The sequence below is a fragment of the Homalodisca vitripennis genome, chromosome 7, assembly GCF_021130785.1.
Source record: "Homalodisca vitripennis isolate AUS2020 chromosome 7, UT_GWSS_2.1, whole genome shotgun sequence".
NCBI classification, from domain to species: domain Eukaryota; kingdom Metazoa; phylum Arthropoda; class Insecta; order Hemiptera; family Cicadellidae; genus Homalodisca; species Homalodisca vitripennis.
Genome location: NC_060213.1, coordinates 97,766,596 through 97,787,788, shown reverse-complemented (window position 1 = coordinate 97,787,788; position 21,193 = coordinate 97,766,596). Strand labels below are relative to the sequence as shown.

The window sequence follows — 21,193 nt, the reverse complement described above, 5'->3', positions numbered from 1 at the left end:
TTACTTCTAACTCCCATACTTAACTTTGAACAAGTAATTCATTCGGGAAAAAAATGTTGAGCCAATATGCTTTTCCTATAGTTTCCAATTAAAATTCCAAACGAATAAGGCAACTAGCCAATGTATTAATTGCTTACACAACTTCTATAAATTACTTTTATGAAGCAACAAACTGATTTTTCCTTTTAAATCTAAAAATACAATAAAATGTATTAACTAGAACAACTTTATGGATTTTTAGTTAACATTAGAAAGACAAAGATAATCAGAATTTACATAAATAATCTTCTAATAATGTTTTTTAACTAAGTTGGTCTAAATAAAATGTTGGAATAAAGTTTCAGACAGCAATGATAGATTCCTGCAGCAAAATATCTGCTGTAATAAAATATTTATGTTTAGTAACATTTACTGAATGCAATTTTTTTTTAACTATCGGTAAAAACAATTACATTTTATATTAATAGGTAAAAAATAGTAGTTTTGCTCATAAGGAATGTATATTAAACAACGTGAGGTAATTCTGGAGTGTCATAATATTACTTAACCTGGAGGGTGGCAACACTGATTCTATATACTGATATATATACTTTATGAGGTTAATTTGATTTTTATCATTGTTAAAATTTTATTTTTTCAGTATACTATTCCAGGACACGTTTGTTTTTGATATGACAAGGACAATGTACAAAACAATATAAAATAACTGAATAAAAGTAAAAAGACCACATTGCCACTTGTCTGTGAATGAACAGAAATTTCAAAATCCGTACAATTAGAAAATTTCAGCAGTTCACACACTAGCTGAGTCAAATCTACATGATTTCTTAAATAAAAATAAAATCACTGTGTTTATTTCAATGTCGTATTTTGCTTGCAGAATCTGAAACTTCATCCCACTCTGTTAACAATAGTTTATTTTCCAATTTTGTTTCAAACACTTTCAAGAAAAACATAAGGCTTTTTATTATGGATTCATAACTGTTAGTAAAAAGAAAGGATTCGTTATCCACACAGGCACGTCATCAGTCTCCAACAGTGCACAAACATTTGTTACACAAATCTGTGATATGTTCTCGACAAGTTATCAAATCAAATAAGTTATATTCTGTTATCATGACACTAAGACAATAGAAAAATATGTTCAGGAATGGAAAAAATACAGTATTTACTTCAAGGGAAATACTTCTCAGAATAAAAAATAAACAAAAGAGCAGAGAAACAATCTAATAACGTAAATTATCAGAATTAGTGAAAATGTATATTAATATACATAAAAATTAGTTAATGTTAAATAAGGAAGCTTTTGTACTACACAATATAAAATAAAGAGCTTTGTACTTAAATGAACTGTTCGTTATTACTAACTTAACAAAAAAGATATTCAAGCAGTTAGACAAACACGAAACAAATAAAAAAATTTGTATACTAGATAAATAGAATGAATAGAAAAAATATCAATGTACCACGTTTTTTAAATTTTACACACAAAGCTAGAACAAACATACTGGATTTTGGCTGTGGATACGTTCTATTTAAAACATTTATGTGAATGGTTACAATCTTTCATTTTTAGTCTAAATCAAAGAAAAGTAATCACAAACAAATTGAATCATAATATAAAATAATTGAAAATAGACAAAAATGTGTGTGTGCCAAAGTTTGGAAAGAACATAAACTTAATAGCTGCAGTAAAGAACAGATTAAAAGTTATTAATCAGCCATTCCAAACTAGGTTACACCTAACCTAACACGTGTGACTCTTTGGCCGTAATAACACTGTAAACTAGCTTATATAGTGTATCTAAGAATATATCTCTATCTAACGATTACAACAGCAACAGTGCATATTGAACACAGGGTATAAAAATCACAGCTTGCTCGTTCTCAACTTTTCACAATCGTCATGACTTTCTTCAATAACAATTTGTTACTTGTAGTTACTTTTATCTGTTGAAAAAAAATATTGCTATTACAGAATAAGTCAAGGTGAAAACTGAAAAAAGTATCACACTAAATTCAGTGTTCAAACTAAAAACAAAACTAAGAATTTTCCAGTTTGGAGAGCTACTCACAGACTGAGTATTAAGCTACCAGTACATGTAGAGGATGACAGAATGAGGAAGATAGAGATAAGAGTTGCAGCACAACGGTAACCACCGTTCGGCAGACAGTCGGGGGCTGCGGTACAACAGTCTGCCACTGACAGGGCTGCCACCGCGAGATCACAGCTTCATTTCCCACAGCAGAATGTGGGCGTTGTTGGTAATGGTCGTACAGCAAGGCTGCTGCAGGTTCACGTAGCCCCGACCCCCCGTCACAGTAACTAGTGTGTGTTCTCGGCGGGGCTCAGGGGTCTGGTGGCGGGGGGCTGAGCTCTCCTCTGAGCTGGTTGACAGTGACCAGTGCGACATGTCCAATCTGCACATACCACACGAAAACGTAAGAAAAATGGAAAATCGATTATATAAACTGATATCATTACCTTATGATAACCAAAATTTATTTATATTACGAGTCTTGGTGAGATATTAAAACTCTATCACAGCGGTTTTATAAAGTATAACCTGTACTCGTGAACATTAGTTTATGTATGGTTGTATTGCTCAGTATCTTTTAATAATACAAATTTTAATACTAAAATAAACCAAATTTCAAAATTATTTTTAAATGAAGCAAATGAAAGTTATTCAACGCTTATAGTACACAACGTTTTAGCAGCTTCAAATCTATATACTCCAGAAAATTAATCCCAAATTTATTTGTTATATACACATTTTTCCTTATTGCAGACCTTAAAAATATTATACATAGTATAAAATTTAAAAACAAATTAAACAGTAACACCATGTAGTGCATTACATCATAACGATAGCGAATGAGATACATTAATATTGATAGTTAAACCATATTTCATACATAAATGTAACAAGCATATATAGCCATATTAGCGACTGAGAAGTGAATATAATTATAATTTGTGTATGAGATTGTATCCTCTATGAAAGTATGAATCATAAATACAGGTAATAACAATCTGCTTTGCTAGTGTATCATCTCAATGACAGTATTTAATACATAATATGGGTTTTAAGTCAAGTATATCCTTTTAACTTGTTTATACTTAATGGCGTTCTACTTTAAAATTACATCAAATTTGATTTGAATGAACAATGAAATTGAAAGCTGTGTTTCCTAAAAGCTAATGTTTTTGAAGGGGTAAAACATGCATAACAATAGTTGTGTTGTTTGAGAAGTTAAATAGAGACTACCTGAAACATAGATTAATTTTATTTAAAAATCTAATTGTAATAATTGAGGCAAAACCGAACTGTAGATTATCTTTAAAAGAATATGGATTTTTTAAATATATATATTTAATCTAGATCTGGATTTTCTTAGCCTTGCTGCGTCTGAGCTTAGAATAAAGATTTCACAGTTTTAAGAATTATCGCAGAAACTAAGAAAGCTTACCTTTCATCAGTATCATCGTAGTCCTTGACATACATGAGCTGTCCGTAGAGGCCATAGATGTCACAGGCCAGTGCCTTGCTGGGTGGGCGCTTGAGAATGGTAGGGGGGTCCTGCAGAGGGAGCAGCAGGCGGGTGGGTCCGACATGAGCATGGTACGACACACTCACTCGCCCACTGATGATGGGCACCCCCTCCAGGCGGGGCAGTGGCACAGTAAGACTAACACCTGCGTCCGTTCCCACCCACAGCAGCCCCTTGCAAGCCATCAGAGCCGTCACGGCCACTGGAGCCTGAGAGCCTGTCAGGCGGACCACGTTTGACGCAACGTTAATGTCCTGCAATGTTGAATAATAGATAACAAACCGAAACATACAGATGCACTATAAACAGGAAATTACCCGTTTGAGTAATTTTAGTACACAGAAATCATACCATATCTTACCATATAATTTAAACTTACACATAATTACCAACTTAGAACAAATCAATTACTCTTCTTAACCATTTAACCAACGAGTGACATTTCCCACAAAACTCAAAAGCTAGACATCAATTAGTTCGAATTTCAATACAAAACTAAACTTATGTTGCAATCTTAAACCTAATAAAAGTCAAATTTGTGTCCTTAACTTGACAAATAATACGCACAATGCTTTATATGTGTGTTAAACACATCTATCTTACTTTAGTTAGATGAACAGAATATTTATAATGTCTTAGAAGCCATAAGTTTTTAAATGTGCGGTTGAAAGTCACTACAAAATGTTGCTCTAGAATGCATTGATGTTTGGTACCTGCAGGTGTTTGAAGGTCTCCGTATGGTACAGACAGATGGTGCTAGAGTGGGTAAGAGACAACCAGAGGCCGACTCCGGACGTTGCCATGAGGTTCACGTTGCCACCCACATGTTCATGTTGGATAGTGAAACTTTTCTGTAACATTACATTCATCAATAAATTTACTCTCATCATATAAAAATTGAATTTGATCTATTATATTGTATTTTAAAACTAGTTTTACAAGTGTGTCTTATTGCGGTGTGGTACTAAAGCTTTTACAATAACGCAATTCGCGTATTTTTTGTTAGCCCACACCAAGTCACTCAAACTCTTCTATAGGTTTGTATAGAAGGTCTACAGATGAAATCTTTCTCAAAATATCTTGGCCCACAATACGTTCATACTTCTTTTCATTAAATTTGGTTTCATATCAGTGTTTAAATAATAAGTCTACACCCTGTCACAATAAAATGATGTTGTATGTGTTGGGATAGTTAGGCTACATGTTTTAATGTGTCACAAAATCTTATATGCTTGTATTCAGTTTGTTTAAACATTTATTTATTCTACCATTTTCTCGTTTCCACCATAGTTAACTATAAGACCGAGGTAAAAATACTCGCCAAAGCTCAGCCAAATCCCATGGAATTTTGGACATGGCCCGTCATTGAACTCAGCGTGTCTCGTATAGAAATAAAGCTTCATGCAAAATTTTAACTCTACAGGTCTGTTCGTTTTTGACATATCGTGCAAACTGAGACACAGAAATAAAATTTTTCTAGCCTCTCGAGATCCAATAAGGAAAAGTATACTTTTGCAAAATATAAAACATCATTAATAACTATTACAGTGTGATTGTTTAATATATTTCTTTGTAAGGTTTAGTGTGGAGAAGCAAAATATATCCAACAATTTTTGTAGGCTATTTTATCGGAATAAAATATCTTAAAATATTATTAAGGGCGGTGGTGTACAGATAAAATTGTACTTATATTATTACCAAACTCTATTGCTATTTCCACACCTTATTACTTGTGACATTACTACTATCTCGTGCATAATGATTATTCTAATAAAACATTACTTGTTTCTTCCACTACTATAACTAAAACGAGCCAGTACCTGTATCTCGCCTGTGATGGCTCGTAGCACGGTGACAGTCTTGCCGCAGGCTGCGTACAAACTGAGGTTGATAGGGAGCAAACAGCTGACAGGCTCACTGCCCAGCACGATCTCCTCGGGCTCGCTCAGCTGTTGTCTGCGGAACACCAGCAGGCTGCCGGTCGTCATGGAGACGAATACACTGTCACAGTGTTGCCTGATGGACACCACGTTGCCGGACAGTGCCAAACTGTGAGTCTGCTCTGGGTGTTCCACCTCGGCCACACTGTACACCAGCAGTCTGCAAAACACAGGATCTCATTAAATTTCTTCCCCTTAGCAAGTCCCTAAATTCCCCAGTGGCTATCACACAGGAGGTTGCCCTAGAGAAATAGAATTTACTCATCTCACTGATACCAACATTCAAGAGTAAGATAGATCAAGAAACGAGTGTGTACATTCGTCAGAAGGCAGCAAATTACACATTCAGGCACAAACAACCATTTAGTACACAAAAATTCTCACTGCAACTACACATAGATAGTATTGTTTACAGTCAGACATGAATTAATTAGAGAAGTGTTTTGGCCTTGAGGGACCATGGTTTATTTTAATTTAATTTCAATTTGAAGCTATAAAGGATACATTTGGAAATTTCTTTTCCTTCTTTATATAATAAAGAAGAGTTTCTGTGAAACTTCTAATAGCATTCTTTTATAAAGGCTTTAGACAATGAGGAGGGAACTGACAAAAAGATTCAATAGTAAAATAATCTTATTTGTCAATATTAATACAGTACATTTATTATTATTTTCCAACCTAATCTGTATTAACCCTTAAGCCATGAAGAAAATTTGGCCTTGGTTCAATTAATGTGTATTTGGATATTTTTTTTAAATTCTGATTTTGCCTAAGTTAAAGTTATTTTCTATTCCTTTTCATGGTTTTACACATACACGCATACGTGGGCAAGCTATATGGTTATATCTGCATCCCGCCGCCGCATTGTACGATGAGTCGTCAATAAAAGAAAAACACTTGTTTTTTAATTGATTTTTCATGCGACACGCAGTCTGATTTGCTTCCCAACGGTCATAAATCATACAGTTACAAATTCCTACACATTTTCATGAATTATAATGTACACAATAAACTAAAATAAGACAATATGGATCTTCCCATATGCCACGCTTACCACAATTCTGATATGGACATGTCCCCCTATGCCCAAGAGTTAATTAGGCATTACTTTAACTAGCATACAAGCTATACAAAAACTTTTCATCATCTTTGGCACCAGTGCATTAAGATAAACTCTCAGTTATCTAGAAGTTTGTTAATAAACGTTGTTCAATTTCATTGGACACAGCTATATAATAAAAAAGCAATGATAAATGACACCAACTGTTTTGTATCAACAGCTTTTTGAATATTTTGAGGAATCTGCTATTAAATGATACTAGCTCTAAAATATATGCAATTGTATCAACAATCTAACTTTGATTGTATTTATATTTTTCTCCAACAAAATTTGCGTTAAATATAGTTGTAACAAATAATGAAGAGGGTGTGACCATTACAGCAGAGAGGACACACAATCATTGATTGTACAAACGTAATGACTAGAAAGCAACAACTTACTGCTGACACTGCGTGCCGATCCAAACGGCCTCTGCACCACGGATGTACTCCATCGCCGTGACCCGGATGTCGGGCATGGTGAACTGCGTGAGAGGCTTGAGGACGGTTTGCGCCGCGTGTGCAATACTGATGTGACTGCTGGTACCGTCTGTCGTGCACACCCAGAGATAGGACTTCCCACAGGTCGCTGTGTAATAACAACCACACACCACCTCCGATTGCTGCTGTGAAGTGTACACAGGGTGAGCCGCCACAAACAGTGGCATCTTGGTGCAGGGCCGAGCCTCTTGGTCGGGCACTTCCCACGCTGGGCTGTTGCTCGGGTCCAGGGCTAGTCTCGCAAGCCTCAGCTCTGCAACAGCGATCAACCAATAGTTATAAATTGGTCAACAAGTATATTTTCATTACTATCAAATTTTTACATTGGCTTTAAAATACTCACCTCTAAAAAAACACCATGACAATTCCATTAAAAGATTTGTCTTAAGTACAAATCATCGTTATATTGAAGGAAACAATTCACTATTAAGCTCATTTTTACACTCCATCAACATGTTCATTACGGTTTCAATCATAGATTTTCCAGAGTATTTTTTGTAATTTAATGTTTACTTTAGTTACAAAATTTTAAATCTCAAATATTTAAACCAGTCTAAATACATCTGAGCATTGCATGTGGATAAACATTAATTGTCTATAATAATGAAACAAGAGCACATTTAGAATAAAATTGACCACTCATGCTAATATTTATTCACACAAAATCACTTGTAATAGAATTTTGTGTTGTTTGAGACATTATTATTGATATGAGATTTATTGTTGATCCATTGTAATAAATTAAAAGAAAAATTGGTTGTTAGTCATATCTGTTATGTTATTAACTCCACATTACAGGGTTATCTTTATATTAGTGTAATGAATATACACTAAAAGAACAATATATATTTAAAAATCATCACTGAACCCTATAACTTAATTTGGAAACAACATTGGTCCCAGCAAGCAACCTTCCAGCCTACCTGTGATCCACTCCTTCCTGGCCTCTGGGCTGTCCATCTGGAAGGTGTAAGTGTCATCCTTATTCCTGAGTGACAGCTGTAGACAACACGAATCCACCCAAGCCATCTGGTCATCCTTGTGTTGGATCTGACACTGGATGGAGTTGAGCAGACCTCTAGTCACATCCACACTCAGCTCCTGGTGGTCACAGAGAGGCAACTATGAGACTAAGAATATCGTCAAAGAATGTTTGGCAGTTTCTGGGTCTGGATAGATTGTGAACATTATAGAAATAGATAGAGAGAGTGAAGCATCATTTTGTTACAACTCTTCATAAAATCCTTTTTACAGAGTTGCTAAATGTTCTACAGAATTCATAATATGTGGGTCGACTGGCTAATCATCCAGAAAAATGACAGTATTCCTAAGATTTCTTCTCAATCAAGCTAAAACATTTGTGAATTTATCATTTTTTTCATTTGTCTCATGGTCCAAACAGTTAATTGATATTAGACATGCAACCTGGATTTAACACAACTACAAGTATTATTACAAACGTATTGCAAGATTTTGAAGTATCGATGGTGCTTTTTCTTCCAAAAACAATGGAGGAATTCCATTTGAACACATTGTGTGCAGTTACACTAAGGACTTGCGCATGTTAGGATTTGTATTTATTACATGACAACAAAAAAGTTGATTGCACTAACCGGATATGAGCCGTGTAGTTTTGACGCAAGTTCTGCTATCCTGCTGACCACTTGGTAATCCTGCATCAGACGGCTCATTTCTGAGCACAGGTTCTCCGTCACACCGTTGGAGGATAGGGAACCATTCGGTGGCAGCAGCCTGCTCAGAGTGGGGGAGGTATTGGTCTCTACCACCTGGAACAGAGCAAACAAATCAGGGTTAAATTGCATTAATTATGAGTCAACCCTTTTCACTGGCACTCACTAACGCAATAAGCTGCAATAAGTTGCAATAAGTTTTGTAATTTTATGTATAATATACATGTTCAAATTTAACTGTTTTGTATCCCATTATATTATATTCAAACTAAAACATCTCTTTTATATACATAGACCGGCCTGTACATACAAAAAAATACATTAGTAAAAAATGCATGTTGTTAGACAACAACAAAAACAAACAAAACTTCAATTGTTAATTTCTACTGATAAACAAATAAGTTATGAATTCAAAGCTGAACAATTTGGGTAAACTGTGTTCATTGAACTTTGATAATTTGAAAGCTAGAGCTCTAATGTCCCAATGCTAGACTTGGCACATGCAGAAGCTATTGTCTTAGTTTGTATGCACTGTTTTCTGACTCAATCTATATAACAAGCTATCTGTGACAGTACCTGAACATCAGATATGGGACAGCTCCACTTGAGGTTGAGTCGTTGAGGGCCAGAGTTGACATTCTCCTGCTTGCTGCTGACAGACACACAGACCAACAAGTCGTTGAGGAGCAGCAATCTCCGGCTCTTGTACTGGCTGATCAGTCCACACTGGTTCACCTCCTTGCAACAACAACACTTGTGAGAAATCAGATGTAACACAGTACGAGTGCTACACCTCCTTCATTAATGAATAATCCCGACTGTCATCAACTTTTGTAAGTATATTGCAATTGCAGAAAAGCTTGAAATCAGATGAAAAACTTTCAAAAACTGATAACTTGAATCAGTACAATACAAAGTTATATTTTTAATATTACAATAGCTTGAAAGAGCTCTAAGCTTAAAAATGTAATTTGGTCTTAATAAAGCTGATAGCCACTGCAGTACTTCTAAATTGCAAAAATAAAAATCCAAGATATATAAAGACACCATAATTAATTGAATTTGAGGCACACCATCCAAAAGGAAATATTTTACTAATTTTTAAATTTCGCTACAACAATGCAATTAAGACAGTGTTATTATTATTATAGTAGATGATTTAACGTTAATCCTTTTTTTATACAATGAGAGGAATATTTACATGTATTCAATTCAAATGATCAATCCACCCTTACATTTACCTTAATCCTTTCAAGCCTCATTAAAACATTTCCCTTCTCCCCTCCCCACGTTCAATGTTTTGATAGAAAAATCATCTACAATCATACATAAAAAAAGGGATATTATGACTATAAATAGGCCAACTTTGAACTAAAAACTGGTAACCTGTTTGTTAGCTCATTTGTATAATACTGACCATCTGAGTAACATCGTCTTGACGCAGCAAACATCGGTTGTTGTCACCAATATTCTTGGCACTCAGCTTTCCCGAGATAGCTCGTAACATCTCACGGAACGCCTGGCTCTGTTCGGCCTCACGCTTACGCTCGTTGAGCAGCTCGGCCAGACTCTCGAGCTGTGTGAGTGCCAACTGCAGGGACATGCGATCAGGGTGGCCGTGCCCTGTGTGGTGTAGCAGGTCCTGACACGCACACACACGTTAGCAGTGGTTACAAGCAAGACTACTCTCTTTCATTAACTCTATTAAATTTAAATACAAATAAGAAATGGTAAGGTACTCACTGAAAACCTAATCTGATCGTAATTATTCTTTAAATAAATATATTAGAAACCTTAGTAATTCTCAAATCGACATAAACATAACCTTAATGTAACCATATTTTACATGCCATCCAAAATGGCTTGAACACGTATATTAGTAAGAAAGTTTTTAAAAAGAGAAAATAATGTAATCAATTTCCTGGTAATGATGCAGCATTGTTTGCCACCAATAAAAAAATCAGTGTTTGGTCAAAATTTTATGGAAAAGCTGTACAATTCACATAATATTTTTATGTTAATCATGCCAGACTCTGACTGTCACTCATATGTACCCATAATTCCAGAAAGTTGGCTGGGTCTTGTAAATTCCCCTAGTTCTTGGATAAGGGTTGAATATCAGAAATTATTTTCCATCATAATTTTTATAAAATAATCCTAAACCACATTTCATTACTTTATAATGAAACCTTATTGAATAAAGTTAGTTTTATAATTGGAAGAACAAAAACAGTTTAGTTTCATATACACAAATGCCTTTATGTTTACACTATATGATATATTCTTCCAACACTAACTCTGTTGCACCCAAAATTATTTTTAAAAATGTTTTGATACATGGAATTATCTTTACCTGGAGGAAGAGTATAAATTGAGGAAACCTCTGGACAGGTTTGACCATGAGGCCGAAGAAAGACAGCCGGTCGTGAGAGGATACTTGGCGAGCCTGGAACAAGGAAAAGGATCCGTGTCAACAAATATGTCTCCTTCATATACGTAAGACATACGAAGGCTTAGCTGTTAACACTACTTACAATTTTTTATGACGCTTCTACATTCATCAAATAAAATAGGTCTTAGATCCTCTAATGAATGACTTTCGTATGCTCAAATCAATAATGATTTTCAATGATTGTTTATAAAATGCAAGATTTATGGAATACAAAAATACAAAATATAATGAAGTGATCAAGATAAAGAACTACACTATACCAACAACATAGCATTCACTTCTTCTTCGCTTCCACTGAAAAATTATATTCATACTAAAGGAGTGTAAAAACAACCAGCAAGTTCACGTTATTATCTAACTAGGATTACGATTTAAAAAAAGATATTAACCTTTATAGTAAGAATTAAGACTACTGAATTAAAATTGTTATTTTTCTGAAATTGTAAAAGTAATTGAATCATGTATACTAAAAATTAGTTGAAGAAATAGCTGAATTCGTCATAAGTTTAGTTTAATTAATGCATTTCCTTGGCAGGCATTGAAAAATGTATATCAAAACACACAATGCCACAACGGGTATTCTGCTCTTGTTGGCTAATGTTTTATTATTCACAACGACAACGTGGACCATTAATAATTCCTAAAGTGTCTCGGAGAGCGAGCATGAAGAGTGTATTGTTATTGTTGTTAAGAGTTGACAGTGAATGTTTTCATGTGGGGAGTACAAAGGTTCAATTAACAGGCCATTGTCTGGACCCCAGAGGAAGTGCACTAATCTGTGTTGGTGTTGTGTTTGTCCGTTCGTCTGTCAGTGCATTCCTCATGGGGACTCTCAAGGCTCTCGACCGTGACCGACCCATCTGCATTAAACAACCATTAGGCTCATAACATCCAGGTGGAGAATGTTTTGAAACAATTTATTACTTTCCTCATCACTACTACACACAATAACAGTAGAAGCACTGAATGTATTAGAATTACATGATCAACTCGAAATTAAATAAGTTATTTTCAAAATATTACCTAAATCTAATTCACATGGTGTATTTGAAAACAAAGACATCCATTAATATTTTTCTTTTTTAATTTTAATTTTCTTTTCACCACTTCTTTCAACCATAAAAGATCATTAGAAGTCAATGATATAATTTAAATAAAATATGAGTTACTTGATATAACGTATTCAAAGGTTATTGGTAGATTATTCTAGATATTCTATTCTTGAAATTACCAGAAATGAAAAACTGACTCTATATTGATAGAGCTTACATAATTACTAGAAGATTATGCTTATCTTCATGAACCTGATTAAATTTTAAAAGTCTTTGTTGGACCTTAATCTTGAACTATGTATCAAATCAATGTAATTATATTGTTTCCATTTATAAAACTATTGCTAATAGTCTATTTGAAAAACTATGATGTAACAATTTAGATACTACCACAGAGCTATAAACATTTACGCCATAACACAATATAATGATTATTTCATTTACCCAGTATTAAACAATCAAATTGACTATCTTTAAATGTTCAGCAATTTCTGAGTGGATTAATCAGGAATGGACTAAAAGAACAAAAGGAAATAAGCCTAAGAGGAATAATATGACAGGCTCCATTGTTTTCCATTTTCCAAAATTTGAGTATAAAGTTTATCCTTAATCACATGTAATACTTGTAGCACTGGGGTGTTGTTAAACTTAAGGATGTGCCCTACTCTGCTACTCTGATCCGAATATATTCAAGCATGTTTCAACAATGCGGAGAACACTATGTGCACCACTGAGGGTTTAGCCGCTGATCGAAACATTAAGAGTAAGTTTTAAAGTTTAATTAATCCTAAAGGTCTATTTGGTTTTCCAGTTTTTAACACTGTTTAATCAGTTTCCTCTACAAATAACTAAAATGTCTTTTGCAATACAAGATGTACTAGTATTTAAAATTTAGAAGAATGGACATGCAACATTTTAAGTCTTAATATAATCCTTAATCCTTGATAATATGTTATAACTTTAATGGAAAGAACTTTAATGCAAAGACTTTAATCAGTTATATATTAAAGTCTTCATTTGGTTTCTGGGAGAAATTTGGGAAACTTGTTTCCTATGGGGTATTGATTTTCCTTAAATCTCCAGAAAATACCCTTTGGTAACTACTCACTTTGAAGAACTCTGCAAGAGCAGCCTTTCGTTTGGTCTCCGCTCTCGCCAGCTCCATGGCCACGCTGAAGTTGTTAATGAAGCCACTGTAGATGTCCAGCACGATGGCTTTACTGAAGGAAGCCACAAAGACATCACCGATGCGATGGTCACGGTCCCAGTTGCTCACTGCCTCTGCCAGTGCTATCCGGAAGAGTGTATGACACTGCAATATCTCCGGAAGGCGGTGGAACAGGGTAGAGATCTTGGAGGCACTCAGGATCGCCGGACTTGCCTCCTCTAATGGTTTCTTGTAGTCCTAGAGAATGGAAGAGTGTTTAATAAGCAATTTGTGGAGAAAATTATATAGAAAGGGTTCCAATCAGAATTAAATTAAAATAACATTAATACTAAATAATTACTTGAAACTTCACTCCAATGATTCATAAAAATAGAAACAACTTGTTCGTACTCTTTGCTCAAAAGTTTTATTTAAAGAAGTATAAAATATTTGCCGCATCAAAAATCGTTTTTGAAACTTAAAATAAGAGGAAGCAGATTTCAGGATATTGAGAAGATTTAGCAAAATGTAAAAAAACAAAATTGAGCATTTGCATCAAAGTTACTTCTTCAAACAATTAAAGTGACACAGCGTAAAGGGTGTGTGGCATCGGAAAGCAACTACTTCACAGGATTGTCTGTACTTAAACTAGTTACTTGTAACATTACTAAATCTTGTACACAAAAGTAACCAAAACATGTAGACTAGAAGGAATTTTTTATGCGATTTGGAATATATATGTTTATATATGGTGATGTAGCCAAGGTTTAAAAAAAAGGTGTGGATACAAATAATTCTTACAAATGCACAACAAAAAGCTCCTAGCAAAAATTATTGATTCAAGTTGTATGAAGTATAGAGTTGTGTGAATTCACTCTCTGAATTTTTTAATCTTCAATTGAACTTCGGGTCCCAATATGAAAACTCATGAGGGGATGCAAAAACCGCAATCCTTCCTTGGGAGTTAATCTTTCCTGGAGTTAATGAACTCAAGTATTTATAAAATAGCCCCCAGCAAAATACCGTTTTGGGTTTAAATTATTTACTTTTATAGTCGTCTATAACACGTTCCTCGTTCTCATGCCGACTATGGCTATGATGTTTACTCACATTGACAAGGCGGTGGAGGGTGGCCAGGTACGAGTTCTCTGAGTGGACGATGGCAGCCATGATGTGTCTCCGCTTGAGCTCCTGAGGACTGAGGTGAGGTGGGGGAGGGGGCAGGGTGGGAGGCATCAGTCGACGGTGGGTCAGGTTCCCTTCCTCCTCCACCTATACATCAAACATCAGTCACCAATTACGTCACAATATGAGATAGAAACAAATAATGACGTATCTCTGTCATATGATCTGACAAATTTACGCAGGAAAAATAAAATCATGACATAATTTAAGGCTAATATTCTAAGATTTGAAGTAAGGTTACGAATTATTACTATAAAAAATTATAAATTTAAGTCTTTTCAAATAAAACATATAAAAACAGCTCATTTTTAGTTAACTATTTAGAATTCCTTTGGACAGTGAGTTTTACTTCTGTTCTATCACTAAAACAGGGCAGATAATATTAGTTAAAAAATACACTGTTAGATTAGTAAAAGTTATAATAAAAGTTCTAGAGTTGATTGAAACCTAACTGTTTACAATTGATAGATAGCTATTTGTAGAACTGTGTGTGGTTCAATTATTCTATAGAGTTAAAATATTGAATAAAATTTATTTTCAATACCACAAGATTGTTTACATATATTTAGTGTCTTGCATATCTGATATCTTAAATTGATAGTTACCTCGGGTAGAAGAGGCATTTTGCCTCGTTCCTTGTTCTCAAGATCATACTGAGAGCCCCTTCGAATGCTGAACCACCGAGACAATCGTCCAGGTGGAGGTGGAGGTGGGGGGTCGGGAGAGGGCGAATTGCGCCTCCATAGCGACCTGCCCTTTGTGTTCTGTCTTGCGTCCACGCTCCTACAACACAAAAAAAACCGTGGTGGTCAGGATTTTCTCAGTAGCGTACTATGTACCACATAAAAGTGGTATTAATCTCACAATAATGGTAACACAGTATTAAGCATACCTGGTCAGCACTTTCATAATTGTACAAGAAGTTAACTTTTCAATTCAAATAGAACAAAATGAGACACTGTTAATGACAAGTCCGAAAATATTAAGCACACAAGCACAGTATTAACACTTTCTCCTCTTTTGCCAGAAAAGTCTAATAAAGAAAACAGTCTAAATTTACAACATCCGGTTTGTACACGTTGTCACTATTCCTTTATTACTGTTACACAGAACGTATCTACGTAAGATTGGAAAGGACTAATAACACCTGAGATAGTATGAACGCACATTATTGTCACTGATAAGAAATGAGATGAATTGTCTGACGCAGTACTTGGGAACAATGTCTATTGAAGTAAGTGCACGTTTGATAAACCTGCGCTAGGAACACCAAAGCGTTCATGCATCACGATATCTCGTAACTATTAAATGGGAAAATCAACAGTTAACAATGTCATGCTCCATGCTCAGGCAGTAAAACGAGTTTGATAACAAACAGCAAGGCCCTATAAGTACTTTGGTATGATTCATAATGGCCACTTATTGAAGATAACTACGTATGAGGTTTTTTAAAAAAAATCTGTCATGACGTATAAGAAAAAGATAACATAATTTTTCAGCACAAGCAAAAATGTTTTACACAAAAACGTATACTACATGAATTTTATCTGTTATAAATTTATACATATTCACACTAATAGTCCAGTATTTTTTAGAACGCTTTAACATTAATGAAGATCCACTGTTTTGAACACTTTGACTGTTTAAACACTAATACCTATCTTTAATAGCACAAAGTAAATATTTAACATTCAATGAAGATTTGATCAAATTTACTCCACAATAACATTTTGCAAGAAAGTTACAGTTAATTTTAAGTTTTGTTCTAACTATTCCCACAAAGGATCTTTATTCGTAATGATATAGATGATAACAATACCACAACATCATTGGAATCCAATCTATACAGCTCTAAATTAAGACCCACGATAACTGACCTATTAAATTAGACAATTGATTCACACTAAAAATATCTATACATAATCTTTTATTTTAGAAATGTGTTTCTGAAAGTTTAGGTCCAACCTTCCAACTTTATAACACCTGCTCTCTATTTTACAGAAGCAATATTAACTTATAACAAAAGCAGCAAGATATATTAAACTAAATATTATATATTATGTAGAATTGTGTAAGTACTTAATAAGTGCAAATTTAACTAATAAAAAAGCCAGCAAAGAGAATAACTTACTGAACAGAGTGGGACAAGCTCATAGTGGCAGTGTATACTCTACTGTAGTAGCACTGTGACAGTGAGAGCTATCACATGACAGACACTGACACTAGTGACAGGTGTTTGCTAATTGTTGACCCTAACATTGGTAGCGTTTGGTGTCAGGTTGTCTGGGTATCACCTGTGTCTGCCGCGTGCTACACTGACTCTCCCCCACATACTACCTTGTACTCTCCCTTCTATCCTTCTGTATTTACTAACAAGCTCATAGTGGCAGTGTATACTCTACTGTAGTAGCACTGTGATAGTGAGAGCTATCACATGACAGACACTGACACTAGTTTGCTAATTGTTTCAGAAGACTCTTTTAAATCCTTTATGAGTTAGGACTTATCACAAGAAAAATTCTATTAGGTAACGTGTCTACTCACTTGTTACTCTCGTCTCCGGAGGACAGATCGGGCTCAGAGCCGGAGCTGCGTTGTGATTGGTCACGAGAACTTTCGTCCCAGGAGCTCGACACACACCTAGCCTCATCTGCAACATGTCACAATATGTTAGATCAGGTGTTTGTTGAAAAGTTACTTAGAGATAACAGGAGACGAATGTATAGTAGTTCACACTTCTGAAATTACCTCGGTATCAATTTACAATATCGTGACCATGGAAAGGTATGTTCATTTTTTTTCCTGAAAACTACAAGTTTTCCTGAAAACAATAGTGAAGAAAAAATTCGTCGGCAATGAAAATTAAAGGAGTTACGATTTTTTGAAATCCTCTGAAAACTCTGTTTTTGATAGTACCTCTGGCAATTTTACTGAAATTATGACGTTAATCCTGTCAACGATGCCTGCCCGCTGCGCAGTGCTGCGCACTGCTTGCTCTTTTAGAAAAAAAATTAACTCGAGCTTGCAAAATTCGAATCCCAGATCACGTGATGCCCCTGACCCTTAACCCTCCAAGTGTTGTTCGACAAACTTTTGTCGGTTATTTTCCATCTTTAATGCAATAATGCCCGAAAGGCATCAATATAATACAATGATATACTTTCCCCCCAGTTTATATGCACCTGTGATAATAATACTTGGCTATAAATGCCCAATCCATGAAAAAAAGTCCATTTTTCATGGTCACGGTATTGTAAATAAATACCATTACCTCTTTGAAAGGTAATGTCATACATAATAATAAATTCAAAGATAGAGAAGAAAAGCACTTTGGTAAAATAATGTGCACTTTTTGTGTGGCCAAATTCCTTGAATGCAGTTTGTGTATGGGAAAACTATATAAAGATGTAATATCAATTCTGAGAAGATAGGATTTAACACCTTTTTCATTTATTAATTGAGTTTTTAATATATCTGGTAATGATCATTTTACAAGATAAATAACTATAAATTATAACGTAATACAATACAAAAAAATGAGTAATGAGAAATTCTCTCTCCCACGCCACTATGGATGGATATGAGAGAAATAACTAAGTTTTTTTTTATTTATTAATGATGAAAATTATAAATAGCGAACGAGTTATGAGTGTTATCAAAACTAATATTTGTATTTGAACTGTGACAATAATTACAGTAATAATATTAATTTCATCATTATTTCATACATTTTCCTCGTTATTCAACTGTAAAAAGCTGTTTTCAGCACAACATACCTCCATTCCATATGTATTTAAATAAGTATTTTCTCCTTCACATTTACTGGTAAGTGTAAAACAAATGCTTCTGCACAAAAAATGTTTAATTTTTCTTTTATTTGTTTTTCAACAGATTGTTTGTTTTTACAAAATTCAAGACGTAAAAATAATATAACCTATTCTGGGAATTATAATCCAAGATCCTTTTTCCGACCAACTCGCCAAGTTCCGCCAGAATACTGCAAATATTCTGCGTTGGCGTGGTTGTACAATTCGGGAACTGTGTCAGAAATAATTTGGCTTGCGAACTTCGCTAATTTTACTGGAGGAATGTATGTGTCGCGACATCCCCCAAAATAGACCTCATTCATTACTAGCATTATGAATGACATTGACAGTAGTGGTTGTGGACATGATGTAACATGCAGACTGATCTTATTCTGTTTGTTTTGTATATTTTAACTGACTTTGTCAGAACTGACCTTGTTTACTACTACGTTTATAGAAACTGATTCATTAATTTAGATTACAGAAGGGAAAATTTTAAATTTGATTTCTGATATCAGAATGTTTTAACCAGTTCAATTGTAAAATTCTGTTCAGTGCTAACACTAAGCAGTGATCCTCAATTCTCCTATCTGTTCTTAAAACACTTCCATTCTGATAGAGGTTGTCCTCAGTTTTGTACTCAATTCTAACATATTTTAGGGAGTTAATTACCGCGGCATTTTGGTAATAACAATTATGCATGATTTTGTTTTAATAGTAATGAATCCTTATATAAAATACATGTTACCTAGTATCCGAATTTGGAATTAAGTCAAAATTTCAAATTAAAATGTGAGTTTGATATCTTATATTTCTATCAATCTGAATCAGTTTTCCTTCTTAAATCAAACACCAATTTTACAACATTGGTGCTCCCACAATTGAAGGTAAACACAAACAATAGAGAATTGTTCGGAAGCCCAACAAGGCGTTGACACAAGGACAACAAGAGCAGTGATTGCTGCCTACTGTGACAAAACCTGACATAGCAGCTCGTCAGTCCAGTGCGACCCGACCAATCGTGTGACACGGTTCAGGACCAGACCACACAGCGCGACAGAACCAGTAACAAGCTGCACGTACATGTCATGACATGTACACTGTTCCTACTGGATACTCTTTAACTATCTCATTACATTTTTCGGAAGGCTATTAATATGTAATTATAAAAATTGTACTTCAAATGATTATGTACAAGAGTATTTTACACATATTACATTTCCATTGATTCATAACATCTACCAGAGTCAAAATAGTTTCTATATAGTTCTTATAACACACGAGGTCACCCTATACCACAAACATTTGGGGATTACAAAATAAAAATATTCTTTATTAAATTTCATTTTTCTAAAATTCATCTATGTTGGTGCAGGGATCTAACTCTTTTATGTGCAAATATGTGTAAAAGTGTACATATTTTATATTATTCAGAGCCAATTTGTAATACATATTAATAAGTAAACATAATTTCCTAAAAGGAAACAAGACTCATAGAATTTTCTCATCATTTTCCTACTTAATGAACCACTCTTGGAATAAGATTCTAGATACAGCCACTGGATACAACAGGAAGCATAAGATTTACTGGGGTTTGTTCATGAACAAACAAACTGCTACTCCATTTCATGTACACAGCTAACATTTAAATGTATTGAACTTGAACAGTTAATTAATGGTCTTTTTTGTCGCCCTTAATAGATAAATATAACATAATACTGGTGTTAGTGTTATTAAAAGTTACACAATATTAACGAAATACATAGATGTATATTTTAATGAGTATTGTGTAATCTCTCTCTTTATCGATGATGTACAAAATGTATCTAATAACAAACAATACACTAATTCTTTGTATCAATTCTTTGAAATATATTTTCCATTTTATGTTGATTGGAAGAAAAACAGGTGTACCTGTAAATTAAACAAGAAAACACTTTCCAAGCACAATTGCATATCTGGATAGTTTGAAAACTGCAAATTTAAATAAAATTTAAAGTTTTTTAAAACTATTCTTTAAATTTATGGCAAATTGAAATTCAGGTGGTAAGCCTACATTGCTTTAAAGATTCATGATAGTTTTACATGCCTTACAAAGGTACTAGTTTAATAGTAAGCACATGTGCAAATAATGTAGTCCATTATGACTTTGGAACAGCTAGTAAGGGAGCATTACAAGTCAAAAAAGAAACAATTTACAGAAATCAAACTAATTTTTATTTTCACATTATAATTATGTTGGGTATTTTTGGTCATTAATTATTTTCACTTGACCAAAACAAATAAAAAGACTACAACAAATAAACAAACAAAAAAGAAAATAACAAGTTTGACAGAATATTTTATTTTTTATCACTTACTTTTTTATTAATGTACTTCTGTATGATTGATCTTGGATTTTTGTGTTAGAGTACAAAAATATTTGGTACATATAAAATAAGTATTGTTTTTACTCACAAAAGTGTGGGGTAAAAAGAGAATACACATTTTAAACTCACGAAACCTTTACTAAAACCATATTCTAATCAGAGAAATCGTGTTGCTGAACATATTAAAATATGCTAAACACAATAATATCGAATGTTATACGAGAGGCTACTAAAATTGACCAAGTTTAGGCAGTAGGCTATTTATTTTCATTGCACTACAATGAAGACGAATTAACGCCCTGTGTATTGTTGGGGCCACATGGCTGTTACCGGCACAACTGTAACATTGCTCGTATAAACGGCTGTTGTGTCGATAAAGTCGGCGCACAACAGAGGA

The 21,193-nt window shown here is 34.2% G+C and overlaps 1 protein-coding gene across 3 annotated transcripts in view; it reads right to left on the bottom strand.

Annotated features, from left to right (window-relative positions):
• Positions 1-990: 990 nt before the first annotated feature.
• Positions 991-21,193, bottom strand: part of LOC124366087 (rho guanine nucleotide exchange factor 10) — a 56,621-nt gene continuing 36,418 nt past the window's right edge. For all 3 annotated transcript variants that reach the window (XM_046822318.1, XM_046822320.1, XM_046822319.1), the window contains exons 2-15: positions 17,166-17,271; positions 15,227-15,404; positions 14,547-14,708; positions 13,398-13,694; positions 11,139-11,231; positions 10,203-10,427; positions 9,362-9,523; positions 8,708-8,881; positions 8,018-8,195; positions 6,996-7,347; positions 5,376-5,655; positions 4,269-4,406; positions 3,475-3,809; positions 991-2,421 (exon numbers count right to left, since the gene is read on the bottom strand). In XM_046822318.1, coding sequence (XP_046678274.1) covers positions 2,226-2,421; positions 3,475-3,809; positions 4,269-4,406; positions 5,376-5,655; positions 6,996-7,347; positions 8,018-8,195; positions 8,708-8,881; positions 9,362-9,523; positions 10,203-10,427; positions 11,139-11,231; positions 13,398-13,694; positions 14,547-14,708; positions 15,227-15,404; positions 17,166-17,271 — 2,876 coding nt within the window. In that variant the 3' untranslated portion in view covers positions 991-2,225. The remainder of the gene's footprint in view (positions 2,422-3,474; positions 3,810-4,268; positions 4,407-5,375; positions 5,656-6,995; positions 7,348-8,017; positions 8,196-8,707; positions 8,882-9,361; positions 9,524-10,202; positions 10,428-11,138; positions 11,232-13,397; positions 13,695-14,546; positions 14,709-15,226; positions 15,405-17,165; positions 17,272-21,193) is intronic.